This window comes from Zootoca vivipara, chromosome Z, assembly GCF_963506605.1.
Source record: "Zootoca vivipara chromosome Z, rZooViv1.1, whole genome shotgun sequence".
Classification (NCBI taxonomy): domain Eukaryota; kingdom Metazoa; phylum Chordata; class Lepidosauria; order Squamata; family Lacertidae; genus Zootoca; species Zootoca vivipara.
This window is the reverse complement of record NC_083294.1, coordinates 46,367,610-46,385,239: the sequence shown is the minus strand read 5'-3', so window position 1 is coordinate 46,385,239 and position 17,630 is coordinate 46,367,610. Positions and strand designations below refer to the sequence as shown.

The 17,630-nt window shown below is 43.4% G+C and overlaps 2 protein-coding genes across 3 annotated transcripts in view; one reads left to right on the top strand and one right to left on the bottom strand.

The window, feature by feature from the left end:
• The window catches only part of STK26 (serine/threonine kinase 26), a 58,556-nt gene extending 50,910 nt beyond the window's left edge, over positions 1-7,646 (top strand). The window contains exons 9-12 of one of the 2 annotated variants that reach the window (XM_035102019.2): positions 2,533-2,626; positions 5,545-5,607; positions 5,688-5,832; positions 6,113-7,646. In XM_035102019.2, coding sequence (XP_034957910.1) covers positions 2,533-2,626; positions 5,545-5,607; positions 5,688-5,828 — 298 coding nt within the window. In that variant the 3' untranslated portion in view covers positions 5,829-5,832; positions 6,113-7,646. The remainder of the gene's footprint in view (positions 1-2,532; positions 2,627-5,544; positions 5,608-5,687; positions 5,833-6,112) is intronic. The other variant, XM_035102018.2, reaches the window with a different exon arrangement.
• Positions 7,647-10,575: 2,929 nt separating this feature from the next.
• The window catches only part of FRMD7 (FERM domain containing 7), a 38,451-nt gene continuing 31,396 nt past the window's right edge, over positions 10,576-17,630 (bottom strand). The window contains exons 8-12 of the mRNA XM_035102030.2: positions 16,050-16,145; positions 14,329-14,492; positions 13,786-13,854; positions 12,702-12,777; positions 10,576-11,634 (exon numbers count right to left, since the gene is read on the bottom strand). Coding sequence (XP_034957921.2) covers positions 10,576-11,634; positions 12,702-12,777; positions 13,786-13,854; positions 14,329-14,492; positions 16,050-16,145 — 1,464 coding nt within the window. The remainder of the gene's footprint in view (positions 11,635-12,701; positions 12,778-13,785; positions 13,855-14,328; positions 14,493-16,049; positions 16,146-17,630) is intronic.

Below are 17,630 nucleotides of genomic sequence, written 5' to 3'. Positions count from 1 at the left end.
CCCTCCACGACTCTCCCCTCCCTTCTCCACAGCACCAGACGAGCCCCAGTGGCTGCTTACCTGTGCCTTGCAAGCGGCAGGGGCTGGCAGTGGAGGCGGGACAATGAGTGGTGCGAAAGGGCTGTCTCTGGAGAGGGGTTGCTCTGCTTTAAATGGCACTCAGACAACCTGTGCCTTGCAAGCGGCAGTGGCTGGCAGCAGCGGCAAAGGTGCAATGAGCGGCGCAAAAGGGCTCCGGAGAGGAGCTGCTTAAAATGGCCCTCAGCCAACCACGGCTCAACAAATCCCTTCCCTCTTCCTCCTCTAGGTGGGGCGGGGAGAAGCCAAGAGGAGGGAGGGAGGACGCGCGCTGCGGTGTTTGTGGGGGGGAATGGCGCAGCCTGAATGATAAGAATCCCCATGCTGATCCATGTGGCAATTCCTGGAACATCGGCAGGCCACATCCAGAAGGCAATTGGGCCGGATCCGGCCCCCGGGCTTTAATTTGTCGACCCATGATCTAACCGGTTGCAAGTGATTTATTTTTACTTTGGTCAAAAGCTACTTTGTGAACAGCAAATGATAACAGCAGACATACACACACAGTAGATCGTAAAGGGACCCCTGACCCTTAGGTCCAGTTGTGACCGACTCTGTGGTTGCGGCGCTCATCTCGTGTTATTGGCCGAGAGAGCCGGTGTATAGCTTCCAGGTCATGTGGCCAGCATGACAAAGCCACTTCTAGTGAACCAGAGCAGCACACGGAAACTTGCACTTTGACGTGCTTTTGAACTGCTAGGTTGGCAGGAGCTGGGACCGAGCAACGGGAGCTCACCCCGTCGCGGGGATTCGAACCGCCGACCTTCTGATCAGCAAGCCTTAGGCTCTGTGGTTTAACCACAGCGCCACCCACGTCCCTTCATTTTTAATTGTAATTTGTTTTCATAAATGAAGTAAATTTAAATTGAGAGGCCATGATCTCATTCAAGATTACCCTCTGAATTTCAGGTCTGAGCCTGTGTTCCACTGTACCACCAATGAGTGTGGTATCTCGTTGTCACATTGTATGGATGTTTCTCCTTCATTTATGCTCTCTTCCTTTCCCTGAAATGCTTCCAGGTTCCTGCAGAATTATGTCACCTGTAGGGAGCCTGGCAAATACACTTCTCCCAGATGGGACATTGCTAAGAATATCATATGCCCCAGAGGTCTGCTTCGTATGCACTGGAGACTGAACTTTTAGTGCTAGAACTCCAGTCCTCTGGAATCAATTACCAGCACCTAGCACTTTGACATTTGGTGGCTGTTGAAGACATTTTTTGTTTAAGAAGGCTTTCTGTGAAGTGTATACAGTCAGGCTTATGGGATAATGATACAGTTAAAAATGGTTCTACTGTTTGATATCTTTCTGTAGCTAACTTTTATTTAATGGAACAATACTTCAGTAACTTTTGGTTGTGAAGCAGTTTGTAAATTTATAAATAAATGAAAGGCATCATTTTGGGGGTTTATGCCTGCAAAAAAGGTAGACACTCCCCCACAATTTGGTGTGACCCACCATTAAAAGTTTGTGTGCTTTTTTTTTTAAGGCACAAATCTGTTGAGGTAAGTTGAGCTGCAGAAAATATCCTCGGGGGGAGGGGGGAGGCACTCCTGCCTCTACTATACTTCTGCTAAAACTGAAAAGTGTATCTGACACACACCTTGCAGATCTTAGGTGCAGCCATTGTGCTCAATGTCACTTTTGTCACAGATCTGATTGGGCTGTGTTTTCTTTTGGTTGTATCTGCCTCTCTCCACATCCACAAAAGAAGACCAAAAATGCTGCTCTAAACTGGTTAATTTCTTTTGTTTTTGGCTCCAAGTCAAACAACCTGGATGGGGCTGATGACATTTCATCTGGCTTCTGATTGTCCTTTTTTACAGTTATTATTATTATTATTATTATTATTATTATTATTATTATTATCCCATCCTCCCCAGCCATACCCAGGCTCAGGGCGGCTAACATCAAAATACAGTGGGACCTCGACTTACGAGCTACTCGACATCCGATGTTTTCAACTTATGAGTGGAAAAAGTTGCCGTGTGCTTACAATTTTTTTGACATCCGAACGGAAAACCCGTTCGCGGCTAGATGCGGTTTCCTCGACTTACAAATTTTTCCGTTTTCAATGCATTCCTATGGGAAACCGCTTTTCCTATGGGAAACTCGACTTGCGAAGTTTTCGACCTATGAGTGTGCATTCGGAACGGATTAAATTCGTAAGTCGAGGTCCCACTGTATAAATACATTAAAATGTAAAATTCAGCAATTGACTGAAATACATAGTCTAAAATGGGCCAGGGGGTGGTGGAAGAGCAAGGTTTGGATTTCCTAGTATTTCCTAGAGTTTTGTCCAGAGTTTATTGGCGTCCACTTTGGAAGCACACCTGCAGCATTTTGGCCTCATTTGACACAATTTTATATTTAAGGGTTTCAACTATGGCAGACCTCTGGTGTGGTAGCACAGTTCTTTAAAAGCTTTGTCATTTTCTTCCCTTCCCCATTAGGGAGTCTAGCAACAAGGAGAACAATTCCCACCCAGAGTGGAGTTTTACTACAGTTCGGAAGAAGCCAGAGGCCAAGAAACTGCAGAACGGAACAGTACGTCCAGCCAGAATTTCTTTCTATTCTTTCAGCTCTTTGGAAGCTGCCGCAGGCAGAGAGCTGACACTTGGTGTTTGTAAAACAGTAAAAAATGTCCCCACCTCTCTGTAGATACACGGCATTGCTCCCTGGCAATACTGACTACATTTCAGGGTGGTCAAATTCATCTCTGCAGTTGCAAGGATCAGAACAATGATTATAGTGGTGGTGGTGATGCTTACAACTTTTATTAATGAAGACTAGGATTATGAGGACTGCTATAAAAAAGTGAACTGTGGTGTAAAATTATCTAACTCTTCTGTAAATTGTGTTTAACCTACCGTAGTTCCACCACTTTATTTATTGGGAGGGCACACCGCAGTTTGGAGCCAATGGAGCTTTCTCTTCTTTCCCCATTCATATACATTTATATTATTTTCATTATTTACTGCTGCTATTTTGGGTCTATTTTGATAAAGAAAAGCAGGGTGTTCATTAATAATGTAGCGAGCTCATTGGTACTCAGCTGCTAATGGCATCTCACTAGATTGTCAAGTAAGAGTCTGTAGAGCAGACTGTAGAGCCCCCCCTCCAGTTGCAAAAATCGTGATGAGAATAAATTTGATTATTTCAGAGCATATAAGTACCCCTTTGGCCTCTCTACAGCCATAGCCACAGTGAACTCAGTAGTAGTAGTAGTAGTAGTAGTAGTTGTTGTTGTTGTTTTCTTCATTTTGGGGGGCCACCTTTCAGGACTGACCTTTGGAAAAACAGCCATAAGTTATACTCAAGTTTGCACTTGCAAGAAAAGTTGCTGCAGATCTCTCTGTGGACTATATCTCTTATGAGCCCAGTTTATGCCAACATTTCTCCACATCTGTAGGCACATACAGTGAGGGGGGGGGGAAGTATTTGATCCCCTGCTAAATTTGCCTGTTTGCCCTCTGGCAAAGAAATGACCAGTCCATAATTTTAATGGTAGGTTTATTGTAGCTGAGAGACAGAATAACAGCAAAAAAAAAACCCAGAAACCCGGAAGACAAAAGTCAGAGATTGATGTGCATTTTAATGAGTGAAATAAGTTTTTGATCCTTTTGCAAAAGATAACTTAGTACTTGGTGGCAAAACCCTTGGTGGCAATTACAGAGGTCAGACGTTTCTTGAAGGTGGCCACCAGGTTTGCACACATCTCTTTGCAGATCCTCTCCAAGTCAGTAAGATTTTGAGGCTGATGTGTAGCTATCCGAACCTTCAGCTCCCTCCACTGATTTTTGATGGGATTAAGGTCTGGAGACTGGCTAGGCCACTCCAGGACCTTAATGTGCTTCTTCTTGAGCCACTCCTTTGTTGCCCTGGCCGTGTGTTTTGGGTCATTGTCATGCTGGAATACCCATCCTCGACCCATTTTCAATGCTCTGGTTGAGGGAAGGAGGTGCTCACCCAAGATTTGATGATACATGGTTCTGTCCATCGTCCCTTCGATGCGGTGAAGGTGTCCTGTCCCCTTAGCAGAAAAACACCCCCAAAGCATAATATGTCCCCCTCCATGTTTGCTGGTGGGGATGGTGTTCTTGGGGCTGTAGGCAACATTCTTCCTCCTCCAAACACGGCAAGTTGCGTTGATGCCAAAGAGCTCGATTTTGGTCTCATCTGACCACAATAATTTTCACCCAGTTCTCCTCTGGGTCATTTCAGATGTGCATTGGCAAACTGCAGACGGGCCTGTACATGTGCTGTCTTGAGCAAGGTGACCTTGTGAGCTCTGCTAGATCTCAGTCCTTCACGGCGTGGTGTGTTACCAACTGTTTTCATGGTGACTATGGTCCCAGCTGCCCTGAGATCATTGACAAGTTCCCCCGTGTATCATAGAATCATAGAGTTGGAAGAGACCACAAGGGCCAACCAGTCCAACCCCCTGCCAAGCAGGAAACACCATCAAAGCATTCTTGACATATGCCTGTCAAGCCTCTGCTTAAAGACACCCAAAGAAGGAGACTCCACCACACTCCTTGGCAGCAAATTCCACTGCCGAACAGCTCTTGCTGTCAGGAAGTTCTTCCTAATGTTTAGGTGGAATCTTCTTTCTTGAAGTTTGAATCCATTGCTCCATGTCCGCTTCTCTGGAGCAGCAGAAAACAATCTTTCTCCCTCCTCCATATGACATCCTTTCATATATTTGAACATGGCTATCATATCACCCCTTAACCTTCTCTTCTCCAGGCTAAACATACCCAGCTCCCTAAGTAGTGTAGTTCTGGGCTGCTTCATCACCGTTCTCCTGATCATTGCAACTCCACAAGATGAGATCTTGCATGGAGCCCCAGACCAAGGGAGGTTGACAGTTATTTTGTGTTTCTTCCATTTGCAAATTATTGCACCAACAGTTGTCACCTTCTCACCAAGCTGCTTGGCAATATGGCAATAGTCTTGTAGCCCCGTCCAGCCTTGGGCAGGTCTACAATCTTGTCCCTGACATCGTTGGACAGCTCTTTGGTCTTGGTACTGTAACGAGCTGGGATTATAGGTAAGACCTCTCCCTTACAGCAGGTGCTTCTAATCTCCGCTAGTTACATACAGTGAAGATACCAGGTAGCCTGACACCTGGCTGGTTGATAGGGGATCAAATATTTATTTCACTCATTATAATGCACATCAATCTCTGACTCTTGTCTTCTGGGTTTCTGGGGTTTTTTCCTGTTGTTATTCTGTCTCTCACAGCTACAATAAACCTACCATTAAATATGGACTGGTCATTTCTTCATCAGAGGGCAAACGGGCAAATTTAGCAGGGGATTTAATACTTTCCCCCCTCACTGTATGTGAACATGAGGAGCCCCTCATGTAGTCCTGTCCATTTTGAACTGGTTCATTGGTCTCCTACTTATTTCAGTTATTTGTCAGCAAGTGTTTGATTAATGTATCTTCTAACTTTCCAGGACCAAGATCTCATGAAAACCCTGAGCTGTTTAACAATGATAATCAATCCTGTCTTTGCTGAGGTGAGTTTTCAGTTTGAGGTACATCCAAAGCATGTACAATAAAGGTTGCAAAATTTTGACCATTTTTGTCTGCCTCTCAGCTTAAGCAGCAAGACACCAATAATGCAAGCAGGAAGAAAGCAATTGAAGAACTTGAAAAAAGCATCAATATGGCAGAAGCGACATGTCCAGGGATCACTGATAAGATGGTGAAGAAACTTATGGAGAAGTTTCAGAAGTAAGCATGTGGGTTTCATTTCTTAACCTGTATTCTTCTTTAGGGTCTGTCTGCATTGCCTGTAACCTTATTTCCTGCTTTCTGTGTGAGTGTAGGGAAGATAATGGAAAAAGCACTGTCAGCAATCTTAGGAGGTGGAACTGGATTGAAAGAGTCTGGGAGGGTTAACGTGAGGATAGTGAGGAAAATGAATAGTGTACATGGATTGGTAGTCTGTAAAATAAATAAATTCTTAACTACTTAGCTGGGATATAACTGAGCACTTTCTTCTTGTGTTTGTCTCCTTAGGTTTTCGGTTAATGATTCCTCCTAAGAAACTTTCTATCAGTGATGCTGTTTCACATGGACCCAGTAATAGCCCACCAAAACCTACTATAAGCTTGGCAATGCTTTGTTCATGAGCTCCTTGTGCCTTTTGGATCATTGCAACATATATGATGATCGCGGATTTGAAAGGACTTAACTCCACTATTTTGTGATGGGTATACATGCTTTTTTGTATTTCCAGGACATCCTTTTTTGTAAAAAACAACTTTTAATATTGTAGTTTTCACTTATTTAATCCAGTTTAAAACAAAAAACAAAAACGGTGAGGTGCAGCCTTGCTTCTAGATATAACCGGTGGCTACCAATTGCCAATCTCCGTGTGCAGGATCTGGGTTGACCAGAGATCAATAGAATGCACTTTAGTTCATAGGAAGTGCACGTGCTGTGTTTCAACAACATTTTGTTACTCTCCAGAGACAAGTCTTGTTTCTTTTTATGTCCACATAAGATACAGCTCTTCTGAGTCACTAAAACTAGACTTCAAAACAGCTTTTTACAGGAAAATATATGAGAGCACCTCAACCTATAGGATGTGGCTATAGCACTTGCTCAAACACCATAGTAGTCTTTATTTAGGCCCCTGTAAATATAATACCTACAACAACGCAGGAGCCAACTCCTAGGGGCCGAGGTCCCTTCGGCACACCTGATAAAATATTTGAGCAGGCCAGGCCCCCCAAAGTTGGTTGGCAATGCCATTCATATGGGGGGGTCGCCATGTCATTTCACCAATGATGCAGGGCAGGGCTTTCCTGGCACACCCTCCCCCCAATATTTTATCCTAGTTGGCCCACCACCACGCAACAATATCCTTTTGAAAAATGGGCACAGTGTTTTAGGTATCTCTGAAATCACCTACATTTTGAGAGCAATATGTCATTAGCTTTGCAAGTTAACATGTAGTGACTGATATAGCTTAGTGTACAGTTTGTACGTATTACCTTTTAGGACAGGATTTGAAATAGTCATTCATCATGGTAAGGAAATTTTTAAAGCAATACAGATGAAGGGCAGGGGGCTTTCTGCAATAATGGACACATAGAAATCTGGCTTAATTTAATAATTTCTTCGTTCTTTAGTAAGATTTGGGAGGGGGAAGTAGCTCATGCTTTGTTTTGGGCAGGGGACTTACGGGAATACCGTGGCATGCGATGAAATACCTCACCAGAAGGTATAAGTGTGTGACACCAGCGTTTTGTGTGGTGGTGTTCTATCCTGTAAGATATTTATACACTTATGTTCTTAAAGACATTTACATGCAGTGCATTACCATGTTTAATTCCTCTTCCCCACCCCTATGTATTTTAAATACGTATTTACCAGTTAATATGCAAATAACTGAGTTATAGATATTACGTCACAAAAAGATAGTACTGTGCAGTACAGAGTGATTTTTTTCCATAAAAGGTAGCTAAAATTATAAACTTGCTTTCAATTATATATTTATGGTACTGTTTAGATGGGATAATATCTCCCCCCCCCTTTTTTTTTTCAACACAGTTTGTATATTATGCTGAAGTTTGAAGTGGGGTTGTATTTCAGTCCTTAGCTGTGGAACTGTTGGTGTAAATTTATTTTTGATAAAATGTCTGGATGTGTTTAATTCTATGGTTCGGATCTGCACATTTTTTTGTTTTTGCACAAAGTCATTTTAAAGGATTTGAAATATATCTGCCAAAAATTGAAAAGCGTTAAAGGAATGCAAGCAAATACTGATATTTTTTTCTTAGTTTAAAAGTTGCCATTACATCATTTCTTAAAAAAATAAATAAAGACATAAAGACACTGGCGACAGATGGTGGTTTAGAAATGCCAAGGGCAATTATTTTCAATGGTGCCTACACTGTAAAAAAAAATACTTTTAACTCATTTGTTTTAATTTTAAAGAAATGTTTGTTTAAAAAAAAGCTTTCATCGCTATATAACTGAAACACAATTAAAATTTATATCTGAGGGGGGGAAGTCTGGGCATAGTTTTTGAAAACAATAATGTTATGGATTAAATAAAAATATTTTTATAAATGTAAAAGCAGCAAACATTGTAAATATACAGTTGATCTGAAGCTTTACAAAATAACTGCATCACTGAAACAGAACTCTTGTGCTCTTCTCTGTAGCTGTTAGGCCTGTAAATCTTTTTATAGATGAAGCTCCTTTCAGTGTTTTGGGGGGGGGCTGGGGGGAGGGCAGGCAAGGGGGCAGCAGAAGGTTGAGTGGTTTAAAGAAATAAATATTTAAGTTCTGTAATCTTGTTTGGTCCTCATCCTCATTTCTGTGATGCCATACTTTTAAAGCCGTCATGTGCTCAAGGGGAAAGAAGAGCATTCTGCTCTTTTTTGATGCTTTTGGGCACAATCCTACATATGGTCTGTGGGAGGGTGGGCCAAGCGGGCCATAAGAGCTTCCAGGTCTCCTCCAAGGATGAAAGGAGAATCCTTGGAGATGCTGCCTGGAGCTTGTAAGTCTCCCAGCTATGGGTGTGGAAAGCTCTGTAACCACTGCTTCTTCATTGGAACTATGGAGTCAGATAAAGCACACCCCACAAACGCCTCTTTTGTGGAAAAGGTGGCTCTTTAATGGTGGTTTCTCTCCATTTGTCCCCCAAAGGAGACTGCTTCCCATCTATATAGGGTGTGCCAAAAGTATGCATGCACACACAACAAAGATCACTGAGATCCAGCACTGAGGGCCTTCTGGCAGTTCCCTCATTGCGAGAAGTGAGGTTACAGGGAACCAGACAGAGGGCCTTCTCGGTAGCAGCACCTGCCCTGTGGAACACCCTTCCATCAGATGTCAAGGAAATAAGCAGCTATCTTAATTTTAAAAGACATCTGAAGGCAGCCCTGTTTAGGGACGCTTTTAATATTTAATGCTGTGTTTTAATATTCAATTGGGAGCCACCCAGAGTGGCTGGGGAGACTCAGCCAGATGGGCGGGGTATAAATAATAAATTACTGTTTTTATAAAGGGGAAGTTAAATTTCAGGTATGAGAGTCAGATAAAAGGATTATTTTTTCTTTACTGATATTGTGAATGACAGCAAACTTGAGTCAAGAACAAAAAGTGGATTCTAAAGCAGTATACAGTACCTGCTTTGGGGCCACCCTGTATAAAGGGAATTGCCTCTCCATATTTATTAATCTACTAAATCACATCTTCAGAAAGTCCTAGTAAATTCCACACCAATGGGAGGTAGCTGTTGGATTCTTTCCAGCTCTGGGTTTATCAGTATGCTTTTAAGCGAGTGGACTATTTTTGAAAGCAGGGTTTCTGCTTTCATTTAGGACAAGGAGGCAAAAAGACCTTCTTGACTAGCTTTTCCTTTGGGTGGTGTCCACTGACCACTTAACCCCACTGGCAGATTCCTGAAATTCTGAGTAGTTATTGGTATTGGGCAGAACCTGGAGTTAGCAGAGATTCCCAGATAGACAGGTTATTTTTTTCTTCCAGTCTAGTGTATTATAACTTGCTTAGATATATCTGGAAAGTAAGGAAGGGATCCCAGTACAGTTCATGTATTAAAAGCTCTTGAAAGACCACTGCTAGTCGTCATGCTCTACAAGTGAGCGACCCAAAGTGCAAAGCATTCAGGCCTGAGAACTGTTAATAGGCAATATTTAACTTGAATCAGATATTGGTAGTACTTAGCCATGGGACCCCCTAGCTAAAATCTCTAGTATTGCTAGATCTCAGCATTTGAAAATAACACTTGCCCTTCTTTTTGTTACAGGTAGGTAGCCGTGTTGGTCTGAGTCGAAGCAAAATAAAAAAATTCCTTCAGTAGCTATGTGTGCATGCACACGAAAGCTCATACCAAAATATAAACTTAGTTGGTCTTTAAGGTGCTACTGAAGGAATTTCCTTCTTTTTGTGATACACTTGGAATTATTAGCAATACTTGTGGCATATACCTGGTGGCTTAAAACAATACATCTCCATGCTGGAACCTATGTAGAAAGAAGGGAATACTTAAATATGTGCTAGAAAATGACACACACCCAATCATTTCATCATTTAGATAATTATAACAAACTAATCGCCCCCTTTTTAATCTTTCTCCTAAAAGAAAAATGTCACACTGCCAAGCTGTTTGGTGATGTATGAGCTATCTATTTGGGAAGATAAGCCATTCCCATATATCTGTTACAACACTAGTTTTCTATGCTAGGAACTATATCCTGTCCCCGCCCCCCATAGTATGGAATATGTCAAGGAGAAAACATGTAAACTTCCCCTCTTTTAAAATTTTTAAAAAATATAACATCTCACTTATTTTCTTTTGCAGAGCCCTTTGCTTTGGCAGATTCCTCTTGTTATCAAATCCCAAAGTTTTAGTTAATCATTCCTGCAAAACCAGTCATAACCCCAAGGATCAAGGAAGGACCTCCTTCGAAGATCTACTAGCATAACCCAGTCCTGTTGTTTTAAGTAAAATAATTAGATGCTCCCTGTGAAGTCCTGTCCTCAATGTTGGCGGTAGCGAGACAAACTTCTTCATCCTCCCCCTCCAGCTGTAGGCTCCCTGAAGACAAGCGGACCCGTGCCCTGGGTGCTTTCACCACCCTCCCATAGAGAGAAAAGTAATCCGGCAGCATGTCTGAATCAGAGTCGCTGGATTCTGTCCCGCTGCCCACATGGCGCTCCAGGGTTCGCTGGGCCCTGGGAGGTTCTGGGAACCTTTGCTGGGCCAGCACGTACTGCAAAATATCAGCCTTCCTGCTGCTCAAGACAGGGCAAGGTCCTAGAGGCCGGAACTCTGAGCCATAGGGAAATCTGATCATTTTCATGTCAGACTGGCTCCAAGACCTCTTGGGAGTCTGGTCTTGAACGCTGTAGTCAAAGACGCTTCCGTCGTCATCTTGCTCCATGCTAACGCTGCTAAGGTAGGTCATTCTGGGCAGGACCTCTGGTTCAGCCACCCTTGTTCTTGCCATGCCTGGGCTTCTCCTGGAAGGCTTCATGGGTGATTCACCAAACATGTTCACCCCACTGGCTGTTTCCTCAGAAGGGCCTGCCACTGTTGTGTGCCTGGAAAACTGGGAAGGCCTGTCCACATAAAAGAAGACTTGAGGAGAAGCCATGTCCAATTGCTGGTGGATGGGGCCCCTGTAGGGGATGTCGGTGTAAGTCAGCTGTTGCCTAGGGGTCATCTCCCTCATGTTGCCCACAGAGGTGCTTTTACTGTTCCCAGCCAGCTTATAGCTGGGCTGGAAGGATGTCAGCGGGACCCATTGTTCATAGGTGTGAGCTGGCTCCCAATTGTGCTCCAGCTCTCTGTAGACCAACGGGAAGGTGGAGCTGCTTTGGGAATGGGGCAGCAGCGTTGGGTCAGCTTCTGGCTTGGACCGCTCCAATTCATCAGCAAAGATCACTTCCACTGCAGAGTTCCTCCGCCTGCTGTCCAGCATGGGCTCGGAAGTGTGGACTCCATTGGCACTGTGGTAGCCTCCTATGGTGCTATAGACCAGCCGCAAGTCCTCCATCTGGGGAGAGAGGAACAGAATTTCACCTAAGGTGCAGTGTTGTTATAGCTGGTGGGGCATAATGCAAGGATCCTAAGCAGTAGGTGGAGCCAGAGCCAATGATGGGTGGAACCAACTAATTTGCATCTTAGCCCCCTCTTCCTGCACCCTGCTGAGTTTTGCAGGGGCAACATTTAGACTAAGGAGGAGGAAGCCGCCACTCAGTGCCTCCCCCTGGACTGAACTTAAGTTTTTGAAAATGCAGTCAGCTTAGGGTTGGTTGGGCAGTTCTCCATTCACCCCAATGGACCAGCTGACATGGTCTTTCTTTGGCAGTGCAGTCACAGAATGGTGTACGAAGCCCACCCTTGGGAGTCTCCCTAAGTTCTTTTGGCCTGAAGCCAATTCCCTTTCCCCCTGGTTTCCTTCTCTTCCCTGTCTGCTGACAACATTCTGTACAGACTGGATGTTCACAAGGTGCTTGTTAGGCAAGGTGGTTTCCTTTCAGAAAAAAAGTTTTTGTTTTCTTTTAATGCACATCTATATAGCTAAGGAGTCCCCCGAAAATGTAGAAATAACTCTTGGTTTTTGGGTAGCCTTGTTTCACTTCCAAACTGGCCATCACACACCCAACTATGTTCACTATTAGAGGGGAGGAGAAGGCAAAATCAGAATCCTGAAGAGGCCTAAGAGGCCGGCTGCCTCTGTTGTGAGAGTGTACTTTAGGGTCATAGGAAACTTGTTTTTAAATTAACTCGTTTTCTTCTGCCTATTTGCAACTCTTGTGTGCATCTTTTAATATGCCACTTAAAATCTGCCTTTTATATATTACACATTTTTGTTTTTGTTTTTGAAATCATCTGGTTCATTGAAGTATTTCAGTTGATTGATCTAATGGCTTAATCAACTAAAGAGTGGAGGCCTAACTGAAGCAGCAAAAGGAGCGCTGCTGCCTGTTATTTGGGAGGTGTGTTCCCCCCTGCACCCCAAAGTAACATAGAGCCTGAATCTAAATAGATGAGATCCAGTCTTTTTCTTTCTTTTTCTCATATTTCTGCACTTCCCTACCCACTGACCAAATGACTTACTTGTTTGGAAACATCTGTAAGTAGGTCTGGTGAGGACTGGCACTGTCTCTCATGGTACCGAGAGGGATAGTGTTTCCTGCAGTTGAAATTAAGGGAAAATTGTTAATGTCCAATATAATTCAAATCTGATGGCAAGGAAATAAAAGCATGCAACCAAAATGCTCAAGGAGAGTGACTCTCCTGTGAAGAAGGTTTGCACTGTTTGAATTTTTAGAGGAAAAGTGATGTTAGAATGTTAGAAGTTTATAAAATTGTTTGTGGTACGGAGAGTGGGTAGAGAAAAGCTTTTATCTTATCTTATGGCTGTGCTCTGCTGCCATAGATAGAGGCAGCAATGCTTCTTAGTCCAGACAAGCCAAAGTATTATTTTGAGGGCACTGCTTTTTCAGGTAGTCACTATATTTTCCCCATTCTTTTTAATTTTTTGTTTGCATTGGTCTCTAATTGCCTCTGTCAGTTTAGCCAATTCTAAATGATCAAATAGCTTACCTTGACATTCTTTTTTTGTTGAGATTGTTTCATTTTTCCGATTTTTGGCCATTTCCCCCATGCCGCTAATTGAATAGGTTTACCTATATCTATTGCCCATTTCACCATTACTTCTTTAACTTGTTCGTCTTTCACATCCCATTCTAGTAAGATTCCACCATCTCCCATGCAGGTTTCCTAGTTCAGTACAATCGGCTGGAGAGCTTCTGCAGACCATGTAACCTTGCACAGAAGTTAACTTATCTGCAGTATGGAGGAGGAGGGCCTTATCGGTGGTGACACTTAACCAATGGAGTGGTCTTCCAATAAAAAGCAGGCAGGTACCAACACAGGGTGGCTGCTGCCAAAAAAATTTAAAATGCTAGTTTTCCCTTTGAAAGCAATAGGATTTAAGAAAAGCACTTGTGCATTTAGAAGATTGATATACTTTTCACAAATTCACAAAGTAGGTCAACTCTGAGTAAATTCCTACTGGAATTATATATGGAGCAACTCTGTTCTTGAGAACTTCACTGCCATACTTTTAATTTGAAGGGAGGGCATCAAACAGGACCCTGGCAAGAAGGCGGGAGTTCTTATTGTGGAAAGATCATACCTCTCAAAGGGCAGGCTCTTCAGTTTTCCTTTTATTCCATGTTCCAGCAGCTGCCGCTGAGTCCTTCCGCTGCCATATTAAGGACAGGAAATAAATGAAGACAGTTGTGGCATCCTCTCCCTCAGACTATTGTTGCTCACTTTTACACTACATCAGCGGTGCAGCAGCAAATTCAGAAGCACAGGATATATGACGGGTTTTACTTGCTCCTCTGGCAATATGTTTTGAGCCAGCGGAACGTCATTGCACAAGCTTATGCGAATGCATAAGCCGGTTGCTGGAAACTTTGTTGCCCGATAGATGGTGTGAACTGCAGCACACAATGAGTTTTTCACTAGCACAACTGTTGCGCTGGATTCCTCTGTTGGGCAACATTAATAATGGCGATTTACATTACTTGCACCGCACCCCCAATGTGTGTGGGGGCTCCACCACCCCCAAGGTAGTGGAATAAACTGGGGTGGGGGGAGAGAAACATGCATTTGTTTCAGTTGACTTAGTTCCTGAATATGATTGTGGGTCAGAATGTCCTTCCTATCTTACCAGTATCGGAAACTGGAGCCCTTGCTGCACAAAAAGGCTTTGGGTTTTGACTTTGGCTCTTCAGAGAGTCGGAAAAAAGCATGGTATTCCACACAGGTCTTCCAGAAGGCTTTGCAAGTGTCTCGGCTTGCCATGGTGAACTCCAGTGTATCCTTGCACAAGGCCTGAGGCAGAGAGTAGGGATGGGGGAGAGAGAGAGAATGTGTCACACTGTCATGTAATGTAGTGGTTAGTGTGCCGGACAAAGACATGAAAGATCAGGGTTCAAATCTCCACTTAGTTATGAAGCTCACTTCTCTCCAACTTCTAGTCCAACTTCTCTCAGCCTAGCCTACCTGTTGAGATGATGAATTGGGGAAAGGAAGAACACCTTCCAGAGGTTGTTGGGTCTCCATCTCCCGTCAATGCAGTTAATAATCAGCAATATCAGGAAATTCCTCATCTCTGTTCCAAAGTTGCTATTGTATTATACCCCCTCATTCCTCCAAGCAGTTCATGGCAGCACACATTTCTCTGCTTCTACATCCTCTTTGCAATCCTCACAATAATTCTGTGAGGAAGATTAGGTGGAGATATAAAATTGGCCCAAAGTCGCCCAGTGAGTGAATGAGCGAGTGAGTGATCAGGGATTTGAACCTGGGTCTCCCAAGTCCTAGACCCAGGGCTTTTTTCCCCAGGGGGACACATACCCTAAACATTTTGTGAACTTAAGTTTGGCCTCATTGAGGGGCAGTATTTCAATATGAATAGGAAAATGAGAATCCCCCTAAACTTTTTTTTAGAAAAAAAACACTGCCTATACCAATAATCTAAACACTGAACACTGTTTATTAATGAAACAGGGAACAGATTTAGCTTCATCCTCATGGCCTGCCTGCAACCCCGGTGCCCCCCTTGATTTTATCGAATGGCTGCCATTCATTTCTCTATGGAGAAGAAGTAAATCACTGCAGTTTGAGGATGCCATTGCAATGGGAGGTGGAAGCAGACCACCATGTCTGTCAGTGGGTGGGTCAGCCTACTCTCTCCTGTTTATCCTGTGCACCAATATGCACAGCTATGCATATGTTGGCTAGGTGTATGAGAGGCTAGGTATATGAGACAAAAAGCAACAAAAGCCCCCCCCCCAAAAAAAACCGGTTTATTGATCTGATGCATTTCAGACACTCAGGGAAATTCAGTGAAAAGTGGAGCATAATAGCTACCTGTTCTGTTTCTTAAGAGACAAGAGAGATAGAACATCTGAATTCTCAATCACTGTTCTCTGAATTACACTGTGGAAGGAGGACCAGTAGGGTAGGAAATGCACCGGATCAATGAACCCGCTTTTCGTTTACTCCATTGTTTCTTTGATTCTATTTCCAGTAGGTTAATGAAAACCCTTAGAAAACGTTGTGGTTACAGGTATAAATCAGGCCAGTTTGCTATGTGAGGTTATAGAAAACGCTTGAAAGGCATTTTGGAAATTCTGTCTCTTGGTCATGCTGAACTTCCAGTATGTTTGATGTCACTGGTCATGCAGTGTTGTGTGGAATTAATGCAGTGCCACTAATGACTTCTCAAGAGGAGTATGGTCCCATGTGAAGAAACATATTCCAGTGCAGTGCCAGCCTCCACATTAGACAGACCACAGAAGGGACCAGAGGTAAATAAATTTATACTTTAAGCCAACTTGTGTTTCTACAAAACTACACGAGGGAAGAGAGTTTCCTAGGCCTTACTGAAATGTTGGCATGGAGTTTGATCAGGAAATGCTTCCGCTTGAAGCTCAACTTGCGAATTTTGGACCAGTTGAAGGTGTTAATCTTCGTATTGCCCTGAGGAGAAAAATAGGCACACTGTGTGAGTTACACAAGAGGAGGCCATTTTGGGCTAGGATGGTGCAACATGGTTGTTGTTTGCACCCTGCAGTTGGTGTGGTGGGAGAACTCTCCAGTGTTTGACAGTGAAAAATAATAATGTTTGGGGTTAACAGCATGCAAAAAGAAGGGGGAAAGGGAGGGGGTCCATCACAATATTGTAGCATTAGTCCCAAATAACAGCCTGTTTGGGGCTGTTCTTCCAAAATGGGGTTGGATGGATCAGTCCATTTTGGTTCTTTTCCATTGTTCATTTTTTAATTCATTTCACTGCACATATGAAGTGATTTTGAACATTTCTTTTGCAAGGGAAAATTCATCAGCACTGTATTGCAAATTTCTCCTAAGAAATGCGTTTTTGTATGTAATTCTGACAAACTTGCCTGTCTAAGTAGAAGAGACTGTTGAGCCAGCAAAACCATTTCCTTTGTTAAGCTACTGGCATTGGCAGGCCAGTTAAGTACTGCTACCGGTATTTACCATCTCCAAAGGCATTGCTCTGTTGTGATAGAAACAAATGGGTGGGCCTTTCCCACCTCACCTGGCTACATGCCACCTCATCCTAAGGGGAAGAACACCTGGTCAAGGGGGTTTCTGCTTATGTGTGAGTTTGGGGGCTGATGCTAGAAGCTGGAGACAGGAGGCATGTCTACTCTGTGCTGGACCCAAGGCTTTGAACTTAGGGCTTCCCTGGAAACCTAATGGGTAAAGATCTGTGTTCCATCCTATGCTCAGGTTGTATATAATAAGTGTAAATAAACATGCATATCTAAAGACACCACAGTCTCCTCTGACCTTCATTCAAAGGAAACTGAACCCTAGGTAAGCACAGCCACCCCTGGAGTCTCTCACTGCTCTGAGACCGGCATACATGCAAACCTATGTTCTCTGCCATTTCTTCTTGACCTGGGAAGGTTTAGTTCTCCTGAGCTTGAGAAAACTCTGGTCGTGATTTCATTTTCTGGCTTCTTCCCCAGTTGGAAGTGTGTCTGCCTGGGCCTTTCAGTGCCCACATTACACAGCAAACACCAACCAAACTATGTATTTGCTCTGCAAATATGCTGTGGAGTCTCAGTACAATGTAATTGCCCCAAAATTAGGTGACTATTTTTGGCAGAAGATTATATGGTCAAGCGATGTCTAGCTACCATGTAATGCCAAGTTTTGACATTAGAGCATTTTGGTTTACCAGGGGAAGTCAGAATTGGAGACGCCCACATCAAAGGGTGCTGGAGAAAGAGTCTGGCTCTTCTTTTAAACAGCAATGGCAGCAGGGGTGAGCCCAGAGCAGCGAGAAGCTGAAGCACAAACCCAAGATTCATCACTAATTTCTCCTTCCATGTTCAACAGGAAGCTAATACCATGAGCTGAACCTGCAAGCAGGAAGCTTTTGATTAACAATACAAGTGACCTTGGCTGAATGGAACAGGCAACTGAATACTC